Source organism: Numida meleagris, chromosome Z (assembly GCF_002078875.1).
Source record: "Numida meleagris isolate 19003 breed g44 Domestic line chromosome Z, NumMel1.0, whole genome shotgun sequence".
Lineage (NCBI taxonomy): Eukaryota > Metazoa > Chordata > Aves > Galliformes > Numididae > Numida > Numida meleagris.
In genome coordinates this window covers 72,707,214-72,732,819 of record NC_034438.1, presented here as the reverse complement: position 1 = coordinate 72,732,819, position 25,606 = coordinate 72,707,214, and the positions used below count along the sequence as shown (strand labels likewise).

Genomic DNA, 25,606 nt, shown 5'->3' with positions numbered 1-25,606 from the left:
ACGTGATATTGCACAATACAGAGAGATAAGAATTACTCCTGAAAATAAGCTTAGTTATCATACCTTATAGATAAGGTATGTCTTGAGGCTAGTTATCAACCCTGGGATGGGGACTGTGTAACATATTCCTCAATATTTTGGAAAATTTGTTTTACAGAGGACCTACTGAACCATTTATTATGTATGCATGTACCTGGTTACAGGATTTGGCACTTGGACCAGAATTTACCTTTGAGAGAAACTGCATCGTGACATGATATAGTGGACAGGTACAGGCTCAGTCTGAACAGCTGTCTTTATTGCCATAAAGCAGCTCTGCTTTCACACAGGTGGTCCAGCAGCAGTGACAGGGCATCATGAGCATCTGCTGCCTCATTTACCTAAGTAAAATCTCATCTAGTAAAAGCAAAGCTTAGTAAAAGCTGTATATAATTAAACGATTAAAATACATTTTCGTCTCTTCTCATTTGGATCTTCCTGAGACATTTCTGAGATGACACTTAAAGCCACATTTGAAAGGCACCACTGTGCCTGCCCCTTTACTTTCGCGGGTACCTGTATTAGAGCAAATATGATAAAAGCAACTGTAACATGAAAAATGATCAAGCATTTTGACACATCACGTTCACTGCAGCCTAACAGAGACTGAGGGCAAAATGGAAAACCACAGATGCTGAGCTGTAGGTAAACCATGCCTCCCAAGGAGGTAACTCATGAAACTCATGATTCCTATCAAACTCAGCTTTTCCCAGGTGCACGGATTCCCATACTTCCAAGCACATTTCACCAACAGGCATGTGCCCTGAGCTCAGAGCTGGGGAACGTGGAAGAGACATGATACCAGCTCTTTGCCACCTGGGACACTGCTGCACAGAGAAAATTCTTCTGGGTCATTTTAGCAGGCTTTGGGAGGAAACGAGGTGACCTTTTTGCATAGCGAGATCTGATGTTGCAGGCAAAAAAAATAAAAAAAAAACAGCACTAGAAGGATTGCTTTTGTACTGAAGGAGCTACCAAACTGTTAATATGTACATACAGCTGTGTTAATATGTGCCTCCAACATAAAATCAGCCACAAGGATAAAACAACCAGATTCCCTGATCCATTCTGTATCCTTTGAGCCATTCAGGCCATACAGGGATCACGGAGAAGCCATGCATCTCTCTCAGTAGAGTTTCTCATGTGGGGGAAAAGAACTGAAAAGAATGTGGAAAGAATTATCTTACAACATCACTGTCAGAAAGTCCTTGCATTACATCACATACTTACTTGTCATATGAGTTACCCCTGGGTTCTAACAAATGGTCACTCATTTGAGTGCTCAGTGCACTACTGGCATGGAAAAACAACTGCAAGCAAAAAAAGTAAATTAAAAAAAAAGGCTTATAGAGGAGTTCTAACCTAAAAAAAGAAAAAAACAAATGTATTAGACAATACTAGTTCTAGTACTCTGTCATGAACCTTAATTGTGATCAACACTTCAGAATACAATGAGGACACTAAAGGGTCTCAGCAGGGTGGCACACCCTAATTAAATCTTATGATTACTCTGACTTGCAGAATGGTCAGAATCCATACTTTCTTTACCTAAAAAAATACAGAATTAATGGAAAGAGCTCTTTATCAATGTCAGAAGGGAAGTAATGGAGACGAGGGAACATATGAGTGCTACTGGAATTCTCCAGTAAAACAACATAATAGCACTGGGGGTGGAGGAAAGGGTAGGGGGAACTACTTAACTTGGAAATGGAGAAAATTGCCTTGGAAGCTCTCTCCGAGCATTTAACAGTATATTTAATGGTGTGGTTGCACCGTGAAATTGTTTCCAAGGAAAATGTTGAGCTTGAGAGATGTTTTCCAGACTTATCCTACGCCAAAATAGAATGAGTTACCAAACAGACTTCTGTATGGTCCGTGGTTTAATACCTCTCTCTCACAGATTCAGCTAAACATCTGTAAAGGGTGCCAATCTGTTTTGTGTTTATTTTTACCATTTATTTATTTACAGAACACTGACAGTTATGTCCATTGCCTTACAGACACATGCCCTTTGTCATGAGCAAAGCCCTAGCATCCCTACAGCTTGTTGTGGGTTCCCTATCCAGTGAGCACTGAAGTGGAAGGCTGAGAAACAAGGAGGAGAGCAGCAGGGAAAAAGTGGCTTCAAGCAATCTTTGATGCTCCCTCAGCTCTGAGGATTACTGATATGAATGGTGTTTGGAAATACCCTGCAAATATTTATGTATGAAGTGGATGCTGCTTCCAACTAGTACCCATGGGAAATATATGGAAAAGTGGAAATCTGTGGATGCTATTATCAGCAGTTCTACAAAAAACAAAAAACAAAAAACAACAACCACTCTTCACTGTCACGTATCTGTTTGGCAGCTGCCTTTGTAAGCATACCACTCTCACCACATTTACACCACTTGTAATCTGGCCTTGGCCTTTAGATTTTGGTTCTTACTTAAAGGCAGCTAAAAACATCTCATTATCCTGGGCTGCTTCCTAATGAAATGTCCTTGTAAATTCCCCTACTAACAACTACACCTGGTTTTACTATTCTGAAACTATACAGTTTACTGCTCTGCATATTTTTCCCCCAACATGCCAGAGAGCTCTGTAACATAGGAACAGGTTCTTCCCCTTCGTCATGGCTCTCATTTTCCAAGAGTACATATGGTAGGTATTTTCTGTCATGGGTGTCATCAGCAGCGCTACCCTTATGCGCACATTTCACTATGGAAAAAGCACATCTTATGGCTTCCTGCATTTCCTTATGAATTGCCTGCACTATGGCTCAGCCTGGTACAAGAGCTTGTTTGTGAAACAAAGAATACCTCGTTTTCTCTGTTCCACTCCACAGTGTTTGTTTTTCTTCTCATCCAAGCACATTTCTGCTAATTATCTATCTAAGGACTGCTGTGACCTCCAGGGTTGTAGTCTTTGTTTAAGGATAGGGTACTATACTCAGACTCTACATCTGTTTGTGTGTTTTTTTTCTAAATCACATTCTCTGTAGGTGTGGTTAACAGCAGCTCAAGTACAAATTCAGATGTGTCTACTTATTTCATTTCATGTACAGCAAAGTGAATTGTTAACAGAATGCTGATAAGAAATTCTCAATGCTGTCACACCTGCAGTGCTCAGCAGTGACACAGTGCTACCAACCAAGCTCTCAGGCACTGTACACGAGAGTGTCTGTTCCCAGGACAGGGAAAGCTGATGCCTTTGTGCCTTGCCTCATGGCTCCTAGCAAATCAGTGGCTGTGCTGGAGGAAGGCATCTACTGAATCCCTGCTGCAGCCTCAGATCTGCTGCCTTGCTGTGCCTCCACCACGAGCTGTTCCACTATAATCTCCTCCAGCGCCTTGCATATTTGGTATTACATTATGCATGTCAAAACATTCTGCATTTACATGTAAAAAACTACGTTTCATACATCTTGATAGCCCATTTGTTTTCACTGAAAATAACAGCTTAACATTTCGCTGTTCACCAACATGCAGGGACTGATTAAAAGTGCTCTGCATTTCGTACTTTGAAAGGGACAAGAACCTGATATCCAATAAAAGCAAACAAAGAAACAAAAGACATGTAAACACAAATAGAAAAAAATATATAAGAATACCATCTAATTACTAAACCCATTTTGACTGTGGGATACTTGCTGATATGGTATTTTCAGCTCATGTTAGTACTTTTGCCTCAGAACAAAGGCTTCCAACAGAAGAGTACTACTAACGTTCCTTGGATTCAGTTTCACTTCTTGGCTCATTTCAAATCTTTTCTATTTTCTACCTACGGCATATAGAAAATTGATACTATCTATGTTCATCCTTCTGAGGTAGTCATTCAACAGTGACAAACCATGAAAAAAAATACCGTTGGCACTCTATGCTCCATGTTGACCAGGTATACAAGTATGATTCAGTTTCTTCAAACAGTTCTGCAGACCATCTACACAACGTATTTTTCAAGCTCCCATGACAGCCTCAGCTTCCCAAGTGGTGCTGGGAATGGCAAGACTGATGTCTTGGAGGTTAAAAGGTACAGCGTCAGGAACAGCTTTGTGGGAATGCTGACTAAGCAGGCTATGAGACCAGGCCCCATGCACATAAAAGATAGACTCTCCTCCTCCTGTGTCTTATCTACTTCTGCTTGTGAAGTTTTTCCACTGAAGCTCTTCTGGGTCTAGGTATTATTTTAAAATTCAGGAAAAATAAAACTGACAATAATGGAAATGAAGGGTTTTGCAGACTCTTGAAATCTCTTTTATCACACTACTTATGAATGCTGCTTCTGCACTATTTGTGTCTGGCACCTGTTCACAAGTAGTCTTAAAATCTGGAGACATTGTTACAGGCCTGAAAACCTAAAAGACAGTACAATTTAGAACTTTACTGACCCCATTATGAAATCAGTGCAAAATTAAGTACTTTGTTGTAACTATGTCATGACAGACTGAGTCATTCTCTTTATTGGTGGATGTCCATTTTGCTTTTGTCCACAAGCATCCTTGCACTCGCTCCTCGCACAGTTCAGCTCTGCCAGCCAGCCATTTTCCTTGTGCATTTAGGAAACTTTTTGCAGGGCACACATCCCTAGAGAATCTTCATTATGAGTTTAACACATTCTCATTTATTTTAATTTATTTGAAGTTCTTGGAGTGCAGCTGAAAATTACTTGAGTTAGTAGATGATTAGCCTTTGTGGGACAGAGGAATAAAAGTTCCTGACAGCCCAAAGCGCAGCTAGAGAAAAGGCCAATGAAAGGGAGAGCATAAGAAAATGCATCACACTTGACTGCAAAAGTAACCAGTTACAGAAAAGTAACAGAGAAGCTGATAAATTAAAAACCCAGGATGCGAAAGAAGTGGCAGAGACAGCTGCTGAGTAAGGTCTTGAAGCCTCAGAATGACTGATGCTATCAGTAGTGTGACCTATGCAGTGTGCCAATTTCAAATGCAAGCAGCTGCTAAGGTTGTTGATTGAATACAAAAATGTTAACCAGGGAGAGTATCCTATCTACTGCTGTGTTGACGTCTGGCCAAGCCTAAAGCTGTCTGTAATTTGGCAAAGCACATTTCTATCCTCCGCTTGCCAGATCTAAGATGGAAGATGAAGTTGAACTTAACAGCTATCGGTCACCTTCCCCATATTCAGAATGATTTGAAGAAAACTTTGAGGCACCAGAAACAGATAAAGAAGTGTTTGTGTTTTACTGGCATACCTGCTATCGCTTTTTATTTTCTTTTACATAGAGTTGTGGGTTCTACGTGTAGACAGTTGCTATAAATCTTATTGGCTCTATTTTTTTCTGTGTACGTCTGTGTCCTGCCTCACCACACCTAATGGCTGCTCTTGGAGCTGCAGCAAGCAAAGTCAAAAGTCCCCTCAGATGCTCTCAGACCTCGCAACATCAAAGAGCTCTTGTAGTCAGAGATATCACAGTTGTCACCATAGCCAAAGATAGCTGCAGGTGAAGTGGGGATGGGTAGAGTAGATCGCAGCCCTTCTCAGATGAAATCCAGGCCAGAATATCTCCATCTTTTTACACGGTTATTTTTTCAACTCTCTTCTGTCAAGACAGCAAATGCTGTTAGCACCTTTTCCTCTCAGAACGAGCATGCCTGTCCAAGCTCACAGAGGAAATATGTGGTAAAGACAGGTACTGAACGCAATTATCTGAAATCCTAATCTCAGTTCAGATGCCTCGTGCTTACAATACTGGCAGAACACAGGTTGACCCTGCAGACTTTTCTGTACACGAGTGAGGACTGTCACTGCCATCCTCAGCTGTCAGAGCATTGCAAACATTTGCAGTAAATATATGTCTAAATTCTTAAATACTTATGTGGTTTTCAATCAGATTTTGCTCAAAGAGAGACTGTGTGAAAAAATTTCAGCATGTGGCCTATTCTGCTGAGATGCAAAGTGCTACAACATTGTGTACACTGAGAGAAAGCAGCAAACCACAATATATAACACTGGCAGCCCTGCTCATACTTGTGTTTCAATCTCTACAGCAGTTACAGCAGTGTCAGAAACCCTACACTGTACAGATTAACCACAGCAGATTGTAATTTCATGAGAATTTTTGTAGGCTGAACATAAGGCATCATTTGTTGGTAGAAAATCTGGTTTTCAGTATCGTTGTATTTACTATGTATTTACTAGGAGGATTATCCAGCTCTATTTTCTATTCATTTTTACTAGACCTGCGCATTAATCAGCTCCCTATCCAAAGCAGTTCCTAACTCTTCTTATGACCTCTCCACAAGATCTCACCAACTGGTTGAGCTGGGCACAGCCACAGTTTGGAAGAAATAGAGACAGTGCACAGCTTTCTCTGGATTCCCCAAACCCAACCACTGCCATGCCCAGAGCTGACTTCTCTGATGCATGTAGGTCAGCCAAAAGTTCTTCACAAGTATTGAGCATGTACAGCTTTAGCAAGAGTCTGGTAACATTCTCACTATAACAGTTAATGACTAACTGGGGGACGGAAAGAACTGATTGCAGACATCTGGTTCAACAGCTGAAGACCAGTTGAGTATGTGCCTAAAAACAAATTATGATTATGAGTCAATCATCTCACTTCATAAATAGTGAGCAGCACAAAAGCCCCTTAAGCTCTTCTGCAGGGCAGCAGGCTGCACAACAGAATCTCTCCTTGAGAAGGGAAGCCTCTTGAGGTTATGACAGTACAGAAATCCCTTATGCCTTGGCATCAAGACACGCTGCCAATGCAGATCCTTGGTAAGTGACTAACTTTTAAGCTTTGATAGTTTCAATGAGATTATAAATTAGATTGTTGGTAAGATTTCTTAGCTTCACTAAGGTTACATCTTAGATTGCTTGTGTGCATAGGATCCCTTGGACATAAAACCATTTACCAACTTTGGAAGTAAGAGTGGATCCAGCCATATCTAGATTCCTTACCTCCGTGTTTCAAGGAGTTTAAGGTCCTCTCTGAACCTTTTGACTCAATTGGAGGGGTTTCTGCTACAGTGGTTTAACCTGGCAGGCAGCTAAACACCGCAGGGCCATTCATTCAGACACCATTCCAATGCGATGAGGAGGAGAACTGGACACAAAATAGAACTCATGCGATGAGATAAAAAATAAATTTGCTAAGTCAAAAGAAAAAAAAAATAGAAACAAAATTGTGATTATAACTATATATATATATTCACAGTGCAATTACTCACAACCCATTGACCAACACTCAGCTAACAAAGCAACTATTTGCCAGCTGATATCCCACTAGCAACACAATGTCTCACCACTCACCAACCAATGCCCAGCTAGTCCATGAGCAGCGTCCAGTCCCCAGCCAACTTCCCACAGCTTTACGGCCTTCTGCATGACATCATGTGGTATGGAATTACCCCTTGCCAAATTGAGGCCATCTGCCCTGACTCTGCCTCACACCCTGCTGCAGAGCCATAAAAACAGCAGCTCTTCCCCACTGAAGGGCCCAGCCCAGCACAGACCCCATCATTCAGCAGCAACCAAACATTGGTGTGCTATTAAGAATGACTCAGCTGAAACCAGGACAATATCCAAGCCCTTTTCCATACCATTTATATCATGCTCAGGTCCCACACTTTCCCAGACATCCTGATTAATTACACAGATATCATTTCCATAGTCTGTGGGCCAACCCTGTCAACTGTCCATGACTTAGGCTCCATCTATCACAACAGCCCTTCAGGGCAGGAGAGAGAATGCATGTTGCTGGACCGCTGCACGCTGGAGCCAGTTCTGGTTTGAAGAAAAAGGTAAAAATTCATTAATATGGGTGACTCTTACTGTATTACTGTTGGTAAGGCACATAGCAACCATAGTAGTGATTACATGCAGTATTACATAATTCAAATTATTGGCTATTCTCACTCAACATCAAAACTCCTTAAGGTACAGACCGGACTTCACCATCCTCCTGCCTTACTCACCAAGTGCAAAAGCAGTCCCACAGATAGGCTTGCCTTTGTCCAAGGCAATAATAACATAGGATGTCTTATCCAGCATGTTTTTCTTATGTACAACAAGGACTCTGTCTCCTACAGTATGTAAGAGCTTTGACTGAGCAAGGCCAGCTCAACTGGCAGATTCCCAAGTCTTGTCTAACTGGGGTCTTATGCTAAATCTGTGTCTCTATGTTCAAATGTCTCAGCACTCACAGAATCACAGAATTGTAGGGTTTGGAAGGGACCTCTACAGACCAGTGAGTCCAACCCCCCTGCAAAGCAGGGTCCCTACAGCAGGCTGCACAGCTTGGTGTCCAGGCGGATCTCGAATACCTCCATAGGAAGAGACTCCACAGCCTCCCTGGGCAGCCTGTTCCAGTGCTCTGTCACCCTCACTGTGAAGAAGTTCCTTCACATGTTGGTACAGAACTTCCTATCCTTAAGTTTATGGCCATTTCCCTTTGTTCTGCCCCCACTGACCGCTGAAAAGAGGTCAGCCACGTTCCTTTGACTCCCACACTTAAGATATTTATAAACATTAATAAGATCTGAGTCTTCTTTTCTCAAGGCTAAACAGACCCAGTTCGCTCAGCCTTTCCTCAAAGGGGAGATGCTGCAGGCCCTTTATCATCTTTGTGGCCCTCCGCTGAACTCTTTCCAGGAGATCCCTGTCTTTTTTGTATCGGGGAGCTCAGAACTGGAATCACTACTCCAAGTCAGGGCTGACCGGGGCAGAGTAGAGGGGGCGGATCACCTCCCTTGGCCTGCTGGTCACGCTCCTTGTAATACATCCCAGGATCCCACTGGCCTTCTTGGCCACCAGGGCACACTGCTGGCTCATGTTCAGCCAAGCATCAACAAATACCCCAAGGCCCATTTCTTCCACAGTCTTCCAGACACTCTGCGTCATAGGATCTGATGGACCTGCATCACGCTACTCTTCTTCCAATTTTTGTCTTAGTAGGAGTTTATTTCCCGACTTTTTGAGCCATTTTTTTGTCTTGAGTATAGTGAAGACTGATACTGCCACAGACTGGTTCCCTGACTGAACTGCAAGGCCTGTTGCAATGATTGTTTAACCTCACTAGTTTCCTCTCTTGTTGCTGGCTTGCTTCTGCTCATATCCTGCTTTAACTTGAAGGTGATAAGAAGCTGGCCTTTGGTTTTTGGGTCTGAGAAAGTTGCAGACACCATCCCAGCCGTATCTCCTTCGACTACGCTGCAGCCTCAGGGCTCTGGTCGTGCAATGCCTTTCCACTGCACTCACAGCCTAGAGTGAGATGGGAGCAACCACACACCAACCGATCAGATGTCCTGTTATGTCAACCCTTCAAGCCTCACTTGAGGCTTGACAGTCCTTTCAGGACCGTCGTGGTTTAATCCAGAAGGCATCTCAGCACCATACACCCATTTACTCATTCACCCTCAGACAGACAAGGGAGAGAACTGGAAGTAAAATGGAACTCATGGGTTGAGATTAAAGCTATTTACTAAGACAGAAAAAGAAAACAGAAACAAAAATGAAACAAGAAGCATGCATATGTATAATCTATAGCCACAACACAATTACTCACGACTTGCTGACTGACACCCAGCATATCCTCGAGCAGCAGCATTCCCCCAGCCAACTCCCCACAGCCTTATGGCCTTTCACACAATGCCACATGGCATGGAATAACCTCGTGCCGAATTCAGGCCAGCTGTCCTGGCTCTGTCCCATCCCCAGCTGCATGTGCCATCCTGGCAGCAGCTCTTCTCCACCAATGGGCCTGGCCCAGCGTTGGACAGGCATCCATTAGTAATAATGAAATAATCTATGTTCTTTTAACACTGTCTCAGCTGAAACCAGGACCCCTATATGTGTGTGTTTAACCCTACACTCTATGCAGTAAATAATCTAGTGTCTCTAGCCATCTCAAATCTTGTAGACTCACTGTTAAACCACTATATTGTATCTGTATTATATCAATAAATATATTTCTACTTCTTGATTACAAGTGAAGTGCATAGTGCAGTTGTTTCCAGCCACAACATCCTAAAAATAGAAACTTTGAATGGGTTGATAGCAATCAAAGCAATGGAAACACAAACAAGTTCTTGAAGATCCACTTCTTTCTTTTACAGGTGATAGTGAAGGATGAGACGACAAAGGTTTTGAAACACTGCTATTGAAAGAATATTTTCACAAGCCGTTTCATTTCACTTGTTAATTTCTATTCAACAAATGCAAGGAATGAAATGTAAACACACTCATAAAATATACAAAAAAGGAAAAAATATATCTGAAGGTGCTCTTTAAAGCATCAATTAGGTAATAAAATGCCTTCGATTTACACCATTTGCTAAGCATCTGTGAATGGTTTTGTGTTCTGCAGCTGGGAGAACAAGATCACAAAACCTTTTCAGCGAGCAAACCTATTGCATGAACAAATTATTTCTATTCTGCAAATTTTAACTGGCAAATCCTTGAAAGTTTCATTAGTATATGTGAGTGAAAAACAAGGTCCTGATAGCTCAGAAGTGGACTGAGTAACGTAAAACCCTCTTCTGCTTGCCAGAGCCATGCCCAGCGCAGTCACTTCGTGCCTGTCACGCTGGTGAAGGTCCTCTGCACACTATCCCCAGCCCAAGAACTCAGGATCTCTTTTCCCAGTTCAGATTTTCCCTTCAGACCACCAGAGGCTTCGAGTCAAGGTCACTCCCTACAGACACAGCGCTCTGTCTAAAACAACAAATGCTCCACAACTCCACACTGCTTCCACACCAAGCCCCAAGCAGCCCACCCCCAGCGCGGACAGAGCGACGCCCGCCCATGGTCCCACGGCCACGCCCAGCGCAGGGCGGGGCGGCAGCGACCGCCCGCGGCCATCATGGCTGCGCTGGCAACGGTTTGCGCGGCGGCCGCCGGGCAGCAGCAGGTAAAGGTCCGCCCGCAGGACCTGCCCCGCCGGCTGCCCTTGCACAGCGCAGCGCGGCCTCCCGGGGGCAGCCCGCAGCGAGGGGCGCGGGCGGCTTGACCAGCCGAGACAGATCCGGGGGAGAGCTGTGCGCCTCCAGCGGCTGTCGGGCGGAGCACGGCAACTGGAGAAGGAAGCGGCGCGCTGCCCCGTGGTGGGAGGAGCCTTGAGCCGGCCTCGCTCCCCGCCCGGGCGGCCCCCGCGTCCCTTGACCCGGCCCTAGGGCAGCCGTGCTCTGTGGAGGCAGGAGCCGTGCGGCGCTGCTGGTGTGCCAGGCCGGCTGCAAAATCGGAGGCTGTAGAGTTGAACGTGCGGTTTGGCAGTCGTGGGCGATAGAGCGTTAAAGTTGCTGTGAGTTGAGAGTTAACACTTTGAAAGGAATATTAAGCAGATTTCAGAAGTCAAGCCAGCGTGCTTTCCTTGGACAGGATGACGTAGGGTAGTCTGCCTAATGCAGACTGCATGCTTCAGCCAAGCAGCGAGTTACCTCTGAATCTTCAGAAAAAAACGGCCATGAAAGCAAGGCTGCTGGTGTGCTAGTGTGGTCAGCTGCCTCTGTTAAAGTCAGCTGCTGTTCGTTCCATTTCTGTGTTGAAAGATGCGTTTTTATACTCATACCTAAGTTTGTCATCCTATCACTTCAATTTTATACCGATGTGATTTGAAATTATTTGAAGCATAGCAGTGTAAAACTGAAGTTGTGTTGTTCGTTATCTCAGCATTGCGTTGCTGTCTGCTTGAAAACAACCAGTGGGTATTTAAAAATAAAATATGGTTTTTGAATAGTATTATGTTATTTTATTTTTTTTTTTACAGAATGACAGTTTTTTCAGTGCTGCAGGTGCTGCTCGACAATTTCAGAACTGCAAGATGAAAGCTGAACAAGCTAAGAAAACAGAATTTGTAAGAATAGCAGAAAATCTAAGAACTCAGTAAGCAAAAAAAATCTTATATGTATTTTCATGCTGTTATGACTGTAATATCTTCTGTGTGAGGAAAGCCTGAGAGACTTGGGGCTCTTCAACGTGAGGAAAGCCTGAGAGACTTGGGGCTCTTCAATCTGGAGAAGAGAAGGCTGAGAGGGAATCTCATCACTCTTTACAAATATCAGAAGAATGAGAGTCAAGTTGATGGGGGTGGACTCGTCTCTGTGATGTGCAGCAATAGAACAAGGGGTGACAGGCAGAAACTGGAACACAGGAAGTTCCTTACAAACAAAAGGAGGAACTTATTTATCATGAGAGTAACAGGGCACTGGAACAGGCTGCCTAGAGAGTTTGTGGAATCTTCTCTGGAGGTATTCGAGACCTGTACACTTTCCTATGCAATGTACTGCAGGGAACCTGCTTTTGCAGGGGTGTTGGACTCTATAATATCTAGAGGTTCCTTCCAATCTCTATAATTCCGTGATTCTATAATATAAATTATGCTTCAAGGTAATAATTCATGGTAATTCAATTTTTAGGCTGAGATTTCATTTGCAGAATTCTGGGTAGATTATTATGATTGTTATAGTAATTTAGGATAAGCTTATGAGCTCTGAAGTGGGCCCTTGTTCTAATTACCACCTGGACTTTGGTCAGTTGTCACCTTTAGTTTGCTGGTGCTCCAGTTGATGCACAAAAATGAAAGTGCCTGTGATATTACTTAGTTCCCTGTTGTTCTGCTCAGGTGTGCTGTGCATGCAGCATTATGGAGTTCTTAGTTTTCCTACTTAGTTGTGCTTACCTTCCTGAGGAATTAAAGCCTTTAAAACATACCAACAAAGCAGAAATTGTGGCAACATTAAAAGAGCTTTCTCAGAGAAAATTGAGAGCACTTCTAGAATATTGATGCTTTGGAAAATGGGAGTTCAAGACAGCTCAAGCACAGAAGTGATTTAAATGTGTTTCTCCATATCTTGAGTAAGGGCTCTAAGAACAGCTCTGATGGTTGAAAGAACAGTATCCTTCCTGAATGGATGAGCTTTATGAGGAAGAGCTGAGTTAGCCAGCTGAATCCAGGTGGCTGAAGTTAGTAGTTACAAATCTTGAATGAAGTGTCATGTCAGCATTTTGCCATCTGACTGGATCAGCTCCTCTTAGTTACTGAATCCTGGATAATGGCTCGGAAGTTGGCTGCTGAGTAATGTAGAGATTCTCAAGCATGTTTTAACACAGTGATTTGGATGCCGTTAACTATGGCACACTGTCATTCTGTAGTTGTGCTCTTAAGGCTTCTTGTGCACTGTGTGAGATTTTGTCACTCAGGTCTGGTCAGTAAGGTAGCAGCTTTAGTATTTTGAGTTATTCCAGTGCTAATGAGCTTGAATTTGAATATTCAGTTGCAGTAGTACTACTGCCAATGAAAATAACCCTGAGGGAATGCACCTGTTTTGTCTTTGCTGGGGCTCCATCTATGTGTGCAACTGCAGTAATACAGCCTGTGTCTCATCAGTGCTTTCTTCTCATAAGGCTCCCTAGTAAGCATTCATCATACAGATAAAACTTGAGGCAGCTTAAGTGTGTGAAGCACTACTTGTCCATGAGATAATTTCCTCTTTAACTTGCTTGTCTTGTTCATGTTCTTGGGTTACTTCATTGCATAGGCTTATAACTGTGGAAGGATTTCCTTGCAAACAGTTGTAGGAGCAAACCAGTGAACTGCATAAAATCTAAGATGCTCCTGCTGACACAATTATCACCTGGATGCTAATGTTGGAAAATCTTGCAGCTTTGTGAAGTGTAACATGCTTAGTGTGGTGATATTTTTTTTTTCCTCAGGCTTGCAAATATAGAAAAGGACAGAAATGGACATCTTTACAATAAGAAGAGTAATTCCAGAGCAGAATACAGCATTCTAGAAGAACTGGAACATAAAATGTCTGTCAACAGGAAAACTGAAAGTAAGAGACTTCTAGGGGGAGTTGCTTTTATTTGTTCTTTTTTTCTTCTATTTGCTTGCTGATTTTTGCAGTTGTTTGCTTAATTTATTAATTAGCAGTATTAGGTTAGTGTGGTTGAGAGGTAGATTCTGATAGAAGTGTGGTATTTCACTGATGCTTGTAAAGAAGAATTTCTTGATTCACTTGCAAAATTCAGTAGCATAAACATCTTGAGCCTTCTGTATTATTGTTTTCTTTTAGCCTTAAATGTAGCAGATACCACTCAGAAACATTTAGGTGAAATCTTATTGTTTTAGAAACTTAGAAGCAATTTTGTATGTTTATATTAGATTTCTTATGTCAATCATTTCTCAATCTTTCTCAATCACTGTGAATGATTACATTAGATTTCTGCAAAATCCATTATACTGTTGCAAAGATACAATAAATACAGACAGAGCATAAAAGACAGTTTTCCTACACTGATTACTGCCTACAAACAGGCTTTTGAACACTTCAGTTCTGTTTATTTTTCTCTTTCTTGGATAATAAATATTCGTACTGCATATAGTGCTGTGAGATGATAAACACAGTCTGTCCTGTGTCATCTGTTCCAGTGCCATACTAATTAAACAGTGTAAGACAAAAAGTGACAACATGGATAAAGTACCTAAATTATTTCAAAAGTAATCAAATCATGGTACACCTTTTGATTCGGAAGATCAAAACTAAATAAGTTGAATAAGGGGAAGAATTCAAGGAGACAACTGAAAATATACTTTCCTCCCAAATCCATGTATGTTTTAATACGGATGTCTTAATTGATGAATCCTGTCGTATTTTTTATGCCTTACAATCCTTAAGAAATCTAAATATTTCCAAGGAATGACTAAGCTAAAAAGATCAGAAGACTTTCCAGGTGTAAGGAGAAGTATGAAAGTACAGGTTTATATATTGTTCCAAGATAAAAAGATGAAAAAGGGTTCTAAGGTGCTGGATGTGAGATGTGGAAAGAGTGTTAGGGTAGGATCTTCTAGGGTGCGTACCAGACCTCCCAGTCTTCTCATTTACTGTGCTACTGCGTTAAGGTTTTTCAGCACAACCTATGTGCTTTGACTTGTTTACTGTGAATTACTAGGGTCACATATTAACTATGTTTCATTACATTTAGGTCTTGGACTCTATTACGTATTTCTTCCTTAAACCAATCCTTTTAGGATAGAAGACTCCTTAGTACCTTAGAATTACCCGGAACTTCATGCTAATTAATACGGTGTTCATAAACTCATGAAGAACCAGATGGTAACAAAGTAAATAAGCACGTGTATGCTTGGAATTCCTGCAAACATGAATTCTACTTCAGTTAACACAGTAAATACGTGAATCTAGTTAGAAATCTTAGGAGAATTTACTGCTTCAAGTTTGTTTTCCTCCATTACAACTCCAAATTTGTTTTGAAGCCTAGAAGAGGGTCCAACTCATAACTCTAGGGGAGTTGCTTTCTTTACAGGCAGTGTTGTTCTCCAAACTCCAGTTACAGGATAAAAGATTTGAGAAAACTGCATTAATCTATATGTGACTATACTGTTGACACCTCTAGAAATAGAAGCTACTAATTTTAAAATCTGATGCTGTATGAGGAGATCTGCATTATGTGCACTCCGCTACATGTGGTTACAGTTATGTTAAGATGGTATAACAACAGTTTCATATGATTAAACAGAACTTCTATTGCTGCTTAAATGAAATCTCCAGTTCATTTTGGACACTTCATTGCTCTTAATTTTGTGTTGAATTTAACACAAAGAAACCGTCAGAACTACCAGCACTTTATTTTGTTTAACAGAAACTAAAATCCTGCAGCAGCTAACAAAAATACATAATAATGTGAAGAGACTTCAGCGACAATTAGAAGACGTGAAACCTACATCAGAATGTAAGTCATGCAGACAGAATTTAAAACATTTTCCCTTATATACATGTTCCCTTGAATAGTTGAGCTTGTGATTCTCTTACAGTCTTGAGGTATACTTCTGTGGTCTGTTTGCTCCTCCAGGTATCTGGGAAGGGGGTTGTAAGAAAGAAGTGTCAGAAATGGTAAAAGCTCTTGCAGTTGTCAGCAGGAACTGAGAAATATATTGTGTCTTAGAAGTCACATGGGTTTGTTTTTTCAGGATGTTGAATGTCTAGTATTTTCAATGTATAGTTCTTCTTATATACAGTACTTTTCTAGTGCAGTTTATCTGATAGAAGGTCACAGAGCAGAGTCTTCATGGAACTAATTTCAAGCCATCCACAGACCATCTAGCTTGAAGTGCAAGTTGGAATATTCTGTGCAAAATGCTGAGGCAGCTTGTTTGGTTTGGTTGATTTGAACCTCTTGGGCAATAGGCACTAAAAGAAACATTCTGTTGTACTGCTCTGCTATCTACTGTAGTGTAATCTAACTCGAGCTGAAGCTCTCTTAGCAGCTGAGGATGCTAGACAAAATGCATATCATTTCACTTACTGAGTGTCTATTCTATAAAAAAAAAAGCATTATCTTCTTCCTTAAGTCATTAGCAAAGATGGCAGAACAAGACATGTAAGCTGAACTAAAAGTTATAGATGATATAATGTTATCAATTATTATTAGATCCAAGTTAAGTTAAACTGTGTGTTCACTGTGTCTGTAGGGTGGATCTGCAGGTTTAAAACACGCAGGTTCTAAGACATCTGTCTACTACTGCAAAATAGATCTTATTTAGACAGCTGGCTTACCCTCTTTCTCCAGATGAGCATTACAGCATGCTGACAGTACAGAACACACCGTCTTACTTTTTGAAGTTGCTCTGTAAGCCCAGCTTTGAATAAAATAATGAGCTGTACGTTAAATATAGCTGGTATAGTCTGGTGTAAAAGATTAGAATGTGCTTCCTGAGTCACTAACTGCACTGTGATAGAAGACGAAAGTGCAAACTCGTCACTTCAGGATAAGGCCATCTTCTGTGAATCAATTGAAGATTACCTAGAATAAAAATCTTGTTCAATTGAAGTAAACATTTATACAAGGATTTAAATTTAGTTGACTAAGTCACTGTGAAATCATGCTTTTGAATAAATCACAGTCTTTTAAGACTGAGACGGAAGTGTGGCCTTTTTTGTACTCTGAAATAAAAGCATTTCAGAATCTTCTATATTCTCTACAATTCTGGGTAGTGTTGAATTGCTAGTAAACTTCTCAAGTGATACATTTTTATTTTCTTTTTTAGTTGTTGACAAGCTCGAGGAAACGTTGGAAGAAATTGAAAATGCAGTCAACACTTTTAAAGACGACCAGAGACAGATGTATGTTTGCATCTGCTTCAGTTACAAAAATGCTTTCATAACACACAATGAAAACTTTGCATCAATCAAGTAAACTGTTCTTTTGATTTTTCTCTTTTGCTAGTGATTTCTGTGGTTTCTCAATCAAAACTCAAACAATTAAGATTTTAATCTTAATAAACAGCCTTTCAGAGAGGCTGTTAATATAGCTGTTGCCTGATTCAACATAACAATCATTTGCTTACGAAAAGGCTGTTCAGAGAGAAGCTGCAGAACAGATTAGATTGTTTTTGATTGATTTTTTTTTGAGTGATTTTTTTTTTTCTCCTTTCTCTCTTGTGGTGTCAGGAGAGAATTGAGTGAATTGTTTGTCTGCCATATGTGCAAGCTTCCATTAAAAGGGTAACTTAATTCAAATTGTATTCTGCTTTATTCGGAATCATTACAGCTATGCTGTCATTTGTGTTACCGTGTCAGTTCCTAATCTTTTGAGAATAATTTTTTGTGGCATTGAACAATTCCAAAATTCATTTTCATTCAGCCATGAATGCTAGATGCTTACACTTTCTCTTCTTAGATACGAACAGCTTCTGAAGGATGAAAAAACTGTGGTTAATGAGCTCAGCATCTTCGAGAAAAAAGTGGAATTGTGGGCAACAGGCAACACAACAACAGAAAAAGTTTTGAAATTACCGTCAGCTAGGATCTCTGTTGATAAAACACTGCAAAATCATCTACCTGAAGAAGTTGTAGAGTTTGAAAGATTTCTGCAGCAAACAGGGGGGAGGCAAGGAGGCTGGGATGATTATGATCATCAGAATTTTCTTAAAGTATGGACAAAACACAGAGGAAGGCTGTCCTACGTGGATGAAGCCCTTGAGTATCTCTGTGGAAGAACAAAAGAAGATGTTGAACAACACGACATATGGTATCGAGAATTTCTCATTTTACAAGACAGAAAAAAAGAGGTAAAACGACTTTTCCGGGGGTTTTGTAGCTTGCAAAAGCACATGCGCTTGTTATTTTTGTATTTTCTTGTCTAAGGGTAGTTCTAGGTGGATTTCTGTTACAGTTGATGATAAATAATTGAAATCTTCTTTAGCATCCTTAACTTACTAAAAATCTTTGTCTTAAAGAATTGTAAGTGTGGACCTGACAGGATACTGATATGGCCTGAGTATTGCAAGAGTATATTATAAATAGTTAAATGGAAGTTGTGCAGCAAGTTAGATGCCAATCTCAGAGCAGTAAGCGATCTTATTTGAAACTGCAATTCTTGTTACATGTCCCCTAGAATGTCTGTCCCACTATATAAGCAATATACCAGTCAAATTCTGATGTAATTATGATTCCTTCAAGAACACTCCATTTTAAAGATTAAAAAAAAATACAGATATAAATAAATTAAAAAGTTGAAGGTAGAATTGTTGTTCTGAATAAAAAAAAGCTGAAAGCATGAAATACATTTGCACTGAGAAAAACACAGCAGCAGTCATAATTATTCCAAGATAATATGAATGCTATAACTTATTTCAGCTGGCAAGTCTTAAGCCTGCCTGTGTGGTGCGTAAAACAGAAAAGATAAATAAATTGAATGTAAGAAAGCGGACACAGGTGCTCTTTTGCCTTAAGTTTTACCTTAAGTAGATTTGTTACGCCCATCTTCAGTTTGTATTGTTGTAGCATATATTTTTATCTGACCCAATCATCAGGAATGTGTAAGAATTTTCATGAAGACCTTTTTATTTCCTGCTGTTCTATTGCAGTCAATTAAGAAATGGAAAGAAAAACAGCAGCGAGAAAAAGAAGAAAATTTGAAGAAGAAAGAGAAATCAGAAAAGACTGTTCAAAGGCTTCAGTGTGAAGAAGATCAGAAGAGAAAAGCAGAAGAAAGAAAAAGACAACAGACAGCAATTTCCGCATGGAAAAAACAGAAAGCAGTAACATCTGCAATGGAACAAGCATCACAAGTAAAACTAGACAAAGAGAAGGAGAAGAAGAAACTAAATGAATGCCAGCACCAATGCCGCACGAAGTTACTGGGGGAAAAGAATACCTTGCAGAAGAAAGAGGAGGAGGAACTCAAAAAGCTTGAAAAGGAGGAGAACAGCAGAAGAAATTACTGAATTTCAAAAGCGAGTGCGTAATTACCTCCCCATTCATGCATTCAGTTATGTTAAATTTACCTATTTCCTTGTACAATCCAATCTTCTAAATACTTTTATACTTTTTTTTAAAATCCTCAGCACTCTATTTCTACTCACTTAAATCTGTTTTTGTTAGGAATAACATCTGTCGATACCCAAAATGGAATATGAAACTTTATTCTAGACAAAGATATTCTTTTCTGTTCCTTGATATTTAAGTTCTCAGTGTAGGAGTATTGAAGTCTCTGTGTGCTTCTAAACATAGATGATTTTGTTTATTTCAGTCTGTTCGGGGGAAAATGGCTTAATTGCCTTTTTTTTTTTAGCATGGAGAGCAAGAGATCCAATTGTTACAGATATGTAATAAAAATGAATGTTTGAAAATCCTGCAGCTTTCAGTAGCTGTAGTATCTAGTTAGGTCCCATCTCAGTGTAAATCTATTACCTGAGAACTGATATTACTGTCCATATTCACACTAAATTTCATTTTTGTAAACAGACTGAATTACTGTAATTTTTCAATACTGTGTACAGTTTGAACAAGAAGTTGCATCAAGTCGCTATCTAATGTAAACTTATTCTGCACAAGGACAAAAGAAGGTCAAAGCAAACGCTGACAAATTGCTGCATACGTATGTATTTTGGTACCGTTTGCTTTCATTCAAAATACGTATAAGTAGCTTTTCCTCTTTCATCTATTTCAGGATCTATGTAAGATACGAGGTCTACAAAAGCAAGGTAAAGCAGCAGAGAAGCAAGGAAAAAGAAATGGCAAAATTAAAAGAGAAGGTGACGTACCATCCTTTCGTGTTTTAATCTGAGGTGTGTCAACTTGGGCGTTTAACAGCTTACTCTTTTTTGCTCTAAAAAGCAGTTTTTACCTTTCTAAAAGGTTGATGAAGGAAAAAAACCTGAAACGGTAAGCCGTGGTTCCTACCAGAAGACAACAGTTCAGCAGACGGAACTGTTCTTGTGTTTAAAAATAAAGAGCAGGAAGATTGATTCTGTTAGCAGTATTTGTTCTCGTTCCTGTATTGCAGCTCGTTTGTGTGAGCTGTGAGTTTTTTTTTTCTTTAGTGAAACAACTGGACTGGCTTGCAGAAATGGTTGGGAGACACTGTCTGCGTTCTTAAAGAGTTTAACCTCTTAATTTACCCCAATTTAACAAGATCAAACAGTTGCTCTCCCTCGTGATTCTACTGCAACTTCTGCTGCTTTCAGTGGTACTACGGGGGGGGGGGGGGGGACATGCAGCTGCTGTGTCGTGCTTCGTTCCAGAGCCGTGCCAGCGTGCAGAGCGGGACGGTAGCGGAGCCGTTCTGCAGCCCCGCACCCAGCCGCCTTCCGGAGCTCGCTGCTCGGCGCTTTGCCGTGCGCGCAGCACCGCGGCCCCCTGAGGCGCTCCCGCCCCGCCCCGCGGCCGCCTCTCCCATCCCCCGCCGTGACGTCACGGCCGTGCCGCGCGTGACGCAGGTGGGCGCGCCGGCAGTGCGTGTCGGCAAGATGGCGGCGCCGAGCTGGGCGGAGACGGAGCGGCTGGAGTTCCTGAAGGAGCGGCATGTGCGCTTCTTCCAGCGCTGCCTGCAGGTGCTGCCGGAGCGGTACTCGTCCCTGGAGACCAGCAGGTAGTCCGCGGCACGGCGCCCGCTTGCGAGCTGGGTCACGGGCCGGGCCGTCCGTCTGCGGGGCCGGGCGGCGTTCCCGGCGAGGCGCGGGGCTGGAGGAGCCGGCTGCGGCCCCGCACGCTGCGCGGGGGGAGCGAGCAGCGGGGCGGCGCGCCGGGCACGGTGAGGAAGGCTCCCACGGCTCGCTGACCGCCCGCGGGAGCTCTACCGAAATAGGAGGGGGGTGTGGAGAGGTCCGGTCGGCGCTGGGCTGAGCGCCCCGGCGTCCGTGAGGGAAGACTTGTTGATCCTTTGTAATCTGTTTCCAGGCATGTGCCTCGTTCTTCTCATCCGCCCCGAAAGCCGATTTAAGGATTAATTACTTAAAGCTTTTGTAGCTCAGCATCAGTGCACAGAAGACTCGTTAACGTGACAGAAATCATTTAAGTCTTCATTAACTAGTGTAAGCGTTCAAACAGAAATGAAAAATGTTACTGCAAAGCACTGACCCACTCACGGCTTCAGAATGCGTGCTCTTTGCGTAAAGTAATAAGTTGTTTCTGAGGCGTAGGGAGGTAAGCGATTTGATTGTCCAGCTGAACTTGGCAAGAAGCCTTACTTGTAAAGGATTCAGTGTCTTATTTGACCAATGAAATCAAACGCTTCTCACTTCATAATCTCCAGGAAGTCGTGCCGTGAGGAAAGTTAAAGGACTTCGGTCAAGCCTTCCTGTTAAATCAAGCTTTCCTTCAGTTAAGAGTACACTTCACAGAAACAATGCTTTTTTTTTTTTTTTTTTTCATCCATAAGAGAACTAGACTGGGTATAGCACTGGCCTGCGTGTAATAAGATGGAAGTTTGTATTTAAAAGAAGCATTATAAATTTTGATCTCAAAAAAGTAATGCTCTAATGTTTTAGTGTCAGCTTATGTTTCTGTGTACTTTGTTGTTTATTTTAAATGGCAGCAATAAGTCTATGTGCTTTTTTCAAGCTCTGTCTAGGCGTGAAAACCATTCTAATACTTTTGTTGGAATCATAGCCCGAAGGGCTATCACTGACCACATTTGCATGCGTAGAAAAGCTAGAGATACGAAATTTGTTCTGGCTAGAAAAGAGGGAGTTCAACAGGGATCGCTGCCTTCCATTATCGAGAAACTAGTTCCAGAGAAAGGTGGAGGTGTGCCCTTCAAAAGAGAGCACAGTAACGTGGCAAGGGGCTGTGAGAGGGAGCTGCTTCAGGGAGAATCCTGCCTGCAGAGGAGAAGGCTTTCGGGAGACTTCATTGCAGCCTTTCAGTTCTTAAGCAGAGCTTAGAAGAAATATGGAAGCTGACTTTTTACACAGTCTGGTTGTGACAGGACAAAGGGGAATGATTTTAAACTAAAAGTGGGTAGATTATCTTAGATGGTAGGAGGAAATTCTTCACTCAGAGTGTGGTGAGGCACAGGTTGCCCAGAGAAGTTCTGGATGTCCCATCCCTGGAGGCATTCAGGGCCAAGTTGGACTGTAGGCAACCTGATCCAGTGAGATCTCTCTTAACGACTTGGCGCTGTGGGGCCATGGGTAATCTACTCTAGGGCCCTGCTTTCAGCAGAAGGTGAGAGAAGTGATCTCCAGAGGTCTTTGCCAGCCTGGGCATTTCTGTTCCATGGTTTACTTTGCCAAGATGTCTCCGTTTGCCACAGAGTTGAAACAGGCTCTAGTTTACATGAGATCTTCCCCAACTGTAACAAGTAATGCTAATGATTATGAGAAATCCTTAGGAATTAACAACTTGACTGAACTTATATGTGTAGCCACTAAATACCTGGTGTCAGTGTACTGTATGTAGTGAGTGTACAGTACTGATAAAGCCCTGTTTTCTGAAAATTGGGGCTGTCAGTTTGAAACTATTTCAGAACACCTTAATTTTTGGCTAATGAGCGTAGTCAAGTTCAATCCTTTAATGAGAATAAAAATCACAATCATCTCAACTCATGCTTTTTTGTTTTTTTAACTTACAATCTCAGCCAGAGATTTTTCAGTTCTTAGATGCCAACTTACATATTAGTATTCTGGAAAAATGTGTGCATCTGTGACAAAGTTTTAGATGAGTGTTTGAACCACAAGTATGTCATCCCAGATTTGACCTTGAGGGTCACAAATTTGCCTTTTTGACAAGTGCAGTGTCACTGAGTTCAGCAGACTTGCTGAGCTGGTGCTGCAGCTGGAAGAAGTATGTTACTTTTGTATTCTTACCTCTTTCATGTCTGCGTTTGTGTGGTTCCATGGCAAATGAGTTTGGAGAAATGCAGCTAAATCAAAGGTGGTGAAAAACACTGTAAGTGAGATTGGCTATGGTTCACTGCACTGCAGTGAAAACATCTGCTCTGCGTAAACTGGTGTATATAAAGCTTTTAGATTTCATGCTGCATGTCAGGTGAGGTGTGCTTGCGGTTGTCTTTTAGCTTTAGAGTGTGTATCTGTTTATTCTCTGTGAGGTGGGACAGCACACGGAGTAAGACATGGTATCCCAATGCTTGTACTGCTCTGTGCTCAGTGGTGCAGGATGTTCTTGCCCATCCTGTCTGAGTTCCAGCACACGCCTTAGCAATACTGATACAGTTATAACACATTCCACTCTAATCAAGTCAAACTTAACTTTTTACATTTGTTTATGCAAAATATTTGTGTTTTAGTCCAGATAGGGCTTATTGTTATATCTTCTGCACCTACAGCCCTTCTGTATTTAAGCCTAATTTAAAGCAGTTGCTTAGTCCTGGAGCTGATATGTTTGTACTTCTCTGGAAGTAGCTTACCTAAGTTAGACAACATAGAGTGAAAAGGCCATTACATATTTGCAGTCAAAGATTATTGAACGCAGTGTCTAGGAAAATCAGAAAATATCATATACAGGGTTTCCAAAAAAAAAAAAGTACTATACCCAAAGATTTATTTTTGGAGTTGTTGTTGTTTAAATAGTGGCTCTGATTGAAGTAATAGATTATTGTCCAGGATCAGACTTTGGGTTACACAGTCTGATTAATGGCATAAGTTTGTATAATTTTTAAAGTGTTAATCTTGCACTTTGAAAGACTATTTGGTAGCAGTCAGATGGCTAAAATAATAATTCTTTTCCACGCTGAAGTAGCTTGGTGTGCAAACACACTTTTTAGGCTTTCTGTAATCAAAAACTTTATTAGTAGTTACAAGAGTAAAGAGAAATATTTTAGAAATCAGTGCTTGCAAAGTAGATTTATACTTTCTTTCTGACATGAATACATGCAGTAATGGATCTGTATGCTATTCTGTGTTTGATATTTTTTACTAAGACTTGGAGGTTCATGAGGGATTTTTTTGTATGGGAGATGTTAGTGCTTAGTAGCAAGCAGATGACAGGTTAAATAAAGCCTTTTGTGTATAAGACTGGTATGAAAAGCAATAGGTAAGCTCAGCGTCAAACTAAAAGATAGTGTAAAATGATGTAACATTAGCTTAACAAGTCACTGTTCTTCGGATAAGTTCTGTCCACTGCTTGTGAAATGTATTCCTAGGTGATACGTGTTCTGAAGGAGAAGTTTTTTGCTTAAAAAAACACTTGTGAATGACCACATGATGACTGTAACAGCAGGTCGGTCTGCAGGCAGGAAAGTCACCCATTGAGGGTGTGTTGAAAGGAACATCTCCTGCATCATCATTTGGCTGCTGTTTTAATTAGAAGGATTCTTTCTGACTCTATCTTGGGCTGACTCACTTCACCATTTTTTTTTTTTTTGGCCTTACTGTTTGTGGTTCTGATGTAGAACCGCAGGCAGAGATTGAATGGCTTTAGAGACTTCTGTCCACACCTGTCCTCAGAGATGCATACTTTTGGTGGCCAAGGTGGATCAGCAGCCTGTGAGGTAACTGCAAATTATCGCTTAGTCTTCTAAGGAAAGCTGACGTTAACTTGTCTGTTTTCCTAACCATGCTGAGCAGTACTTTTTGTCTCTTTAGCAGCTGTTGCACAATCCGTCAGTGTATCTAGTAAAAGGAGAGCAAAAATTCCGGTTCATTTCCCTAGCGCTGTCCCCATGGTGCTCTGTCAGTGCCACTCATGCAGCCATTTGAGGGACTGTGCAAGGTCACTGAAATGGTTTAAGGCAAAACCGAAACCCCAGATGAAGTGATGCTAATAAGTGTAGCCGTATTAGCATCTGTGGTAGCACACATTTATGGAAGGAAATGAGTTGTGGGCAAGAAGGAACTGCAGCATGCTAGCTACTATAGAGTTCACTGCTGTGTTGGATATTTGCATTTGACTTTCTCAATTTTAGATTGTTAAATTAATCAGTAATCTAAGCTCCTCTGTACCAAAAGACAAGAACTAAGTACCTATGGAAGGTAATTCATTCTGTGTGCCTATTTATGTATCGATTGTTTACAAAGGAACCTTTGCTGTTTAATAGCTAGCTTCTAAGCATCTGAAATTGGGTTTAGGAGACATTAAGAGGCAACTTGCATCATTTCAAGGTTATTTTATATTTACTGCATACTTGCAGGATTGTTCATGTGAGAATTCACCAAAGAGAACTAGCGCTCCGTGTGTTAATAACCTTTTTCAGGTAAGGAGGCCTGTAGGTTAACATCCAAATTGTCATTATTACATCATATCATTATACCAGGAGGGCTGGCTTTTGTGAAAAGCCTTACTGAGGCAATGAAATTGTTACAGTACAAAGAAAATGGCTTTGTCCAGCAGTTAAATTTCATGCTGAGTTAGGCTGTATGTGTT

General features: G+C 41.3%; 2 protein-coding genes across 2 annotated transcripts in view; both read left to right on the top strand.

Moving 5' to 3' along the window:
• Positions 10,785–19,211, top strand: CCDC112 (coiled-coil domain containing 112). The gene is given in 8 exon segments (XM_021380594.1): positions 10,785–10,893; positions 11,749–11,864; positions 13,695–13,816; positions 15,642–15,731; positions 17,047–17,122; positions 17,679–18,069; positions 18,868–19,044; positions 19,046–19,211. Coding segments are annotated over 8 exon segments (1,050 nt in total). The 5' UTR covers positions 10,785–10,845; the 3' UTR covers positions 19,076–19,211.
• Positions 20,482–25,606, top strand: part of PGGT1B (protein geranylgeranyltransferase type I subunit beta) — a 34,595-nt gene continuing 29,470 nt past the window's right edge. Inside the window, 1 exon segment of the mRNA XM_021380593.1 lies at positions 20,482–20,873. Coding sequence (XP_021236268.1) covers positions 20,497–20,873 — 377 coding nt within the window. The 5' untranslated portion in view covers positions 20,482–20,496.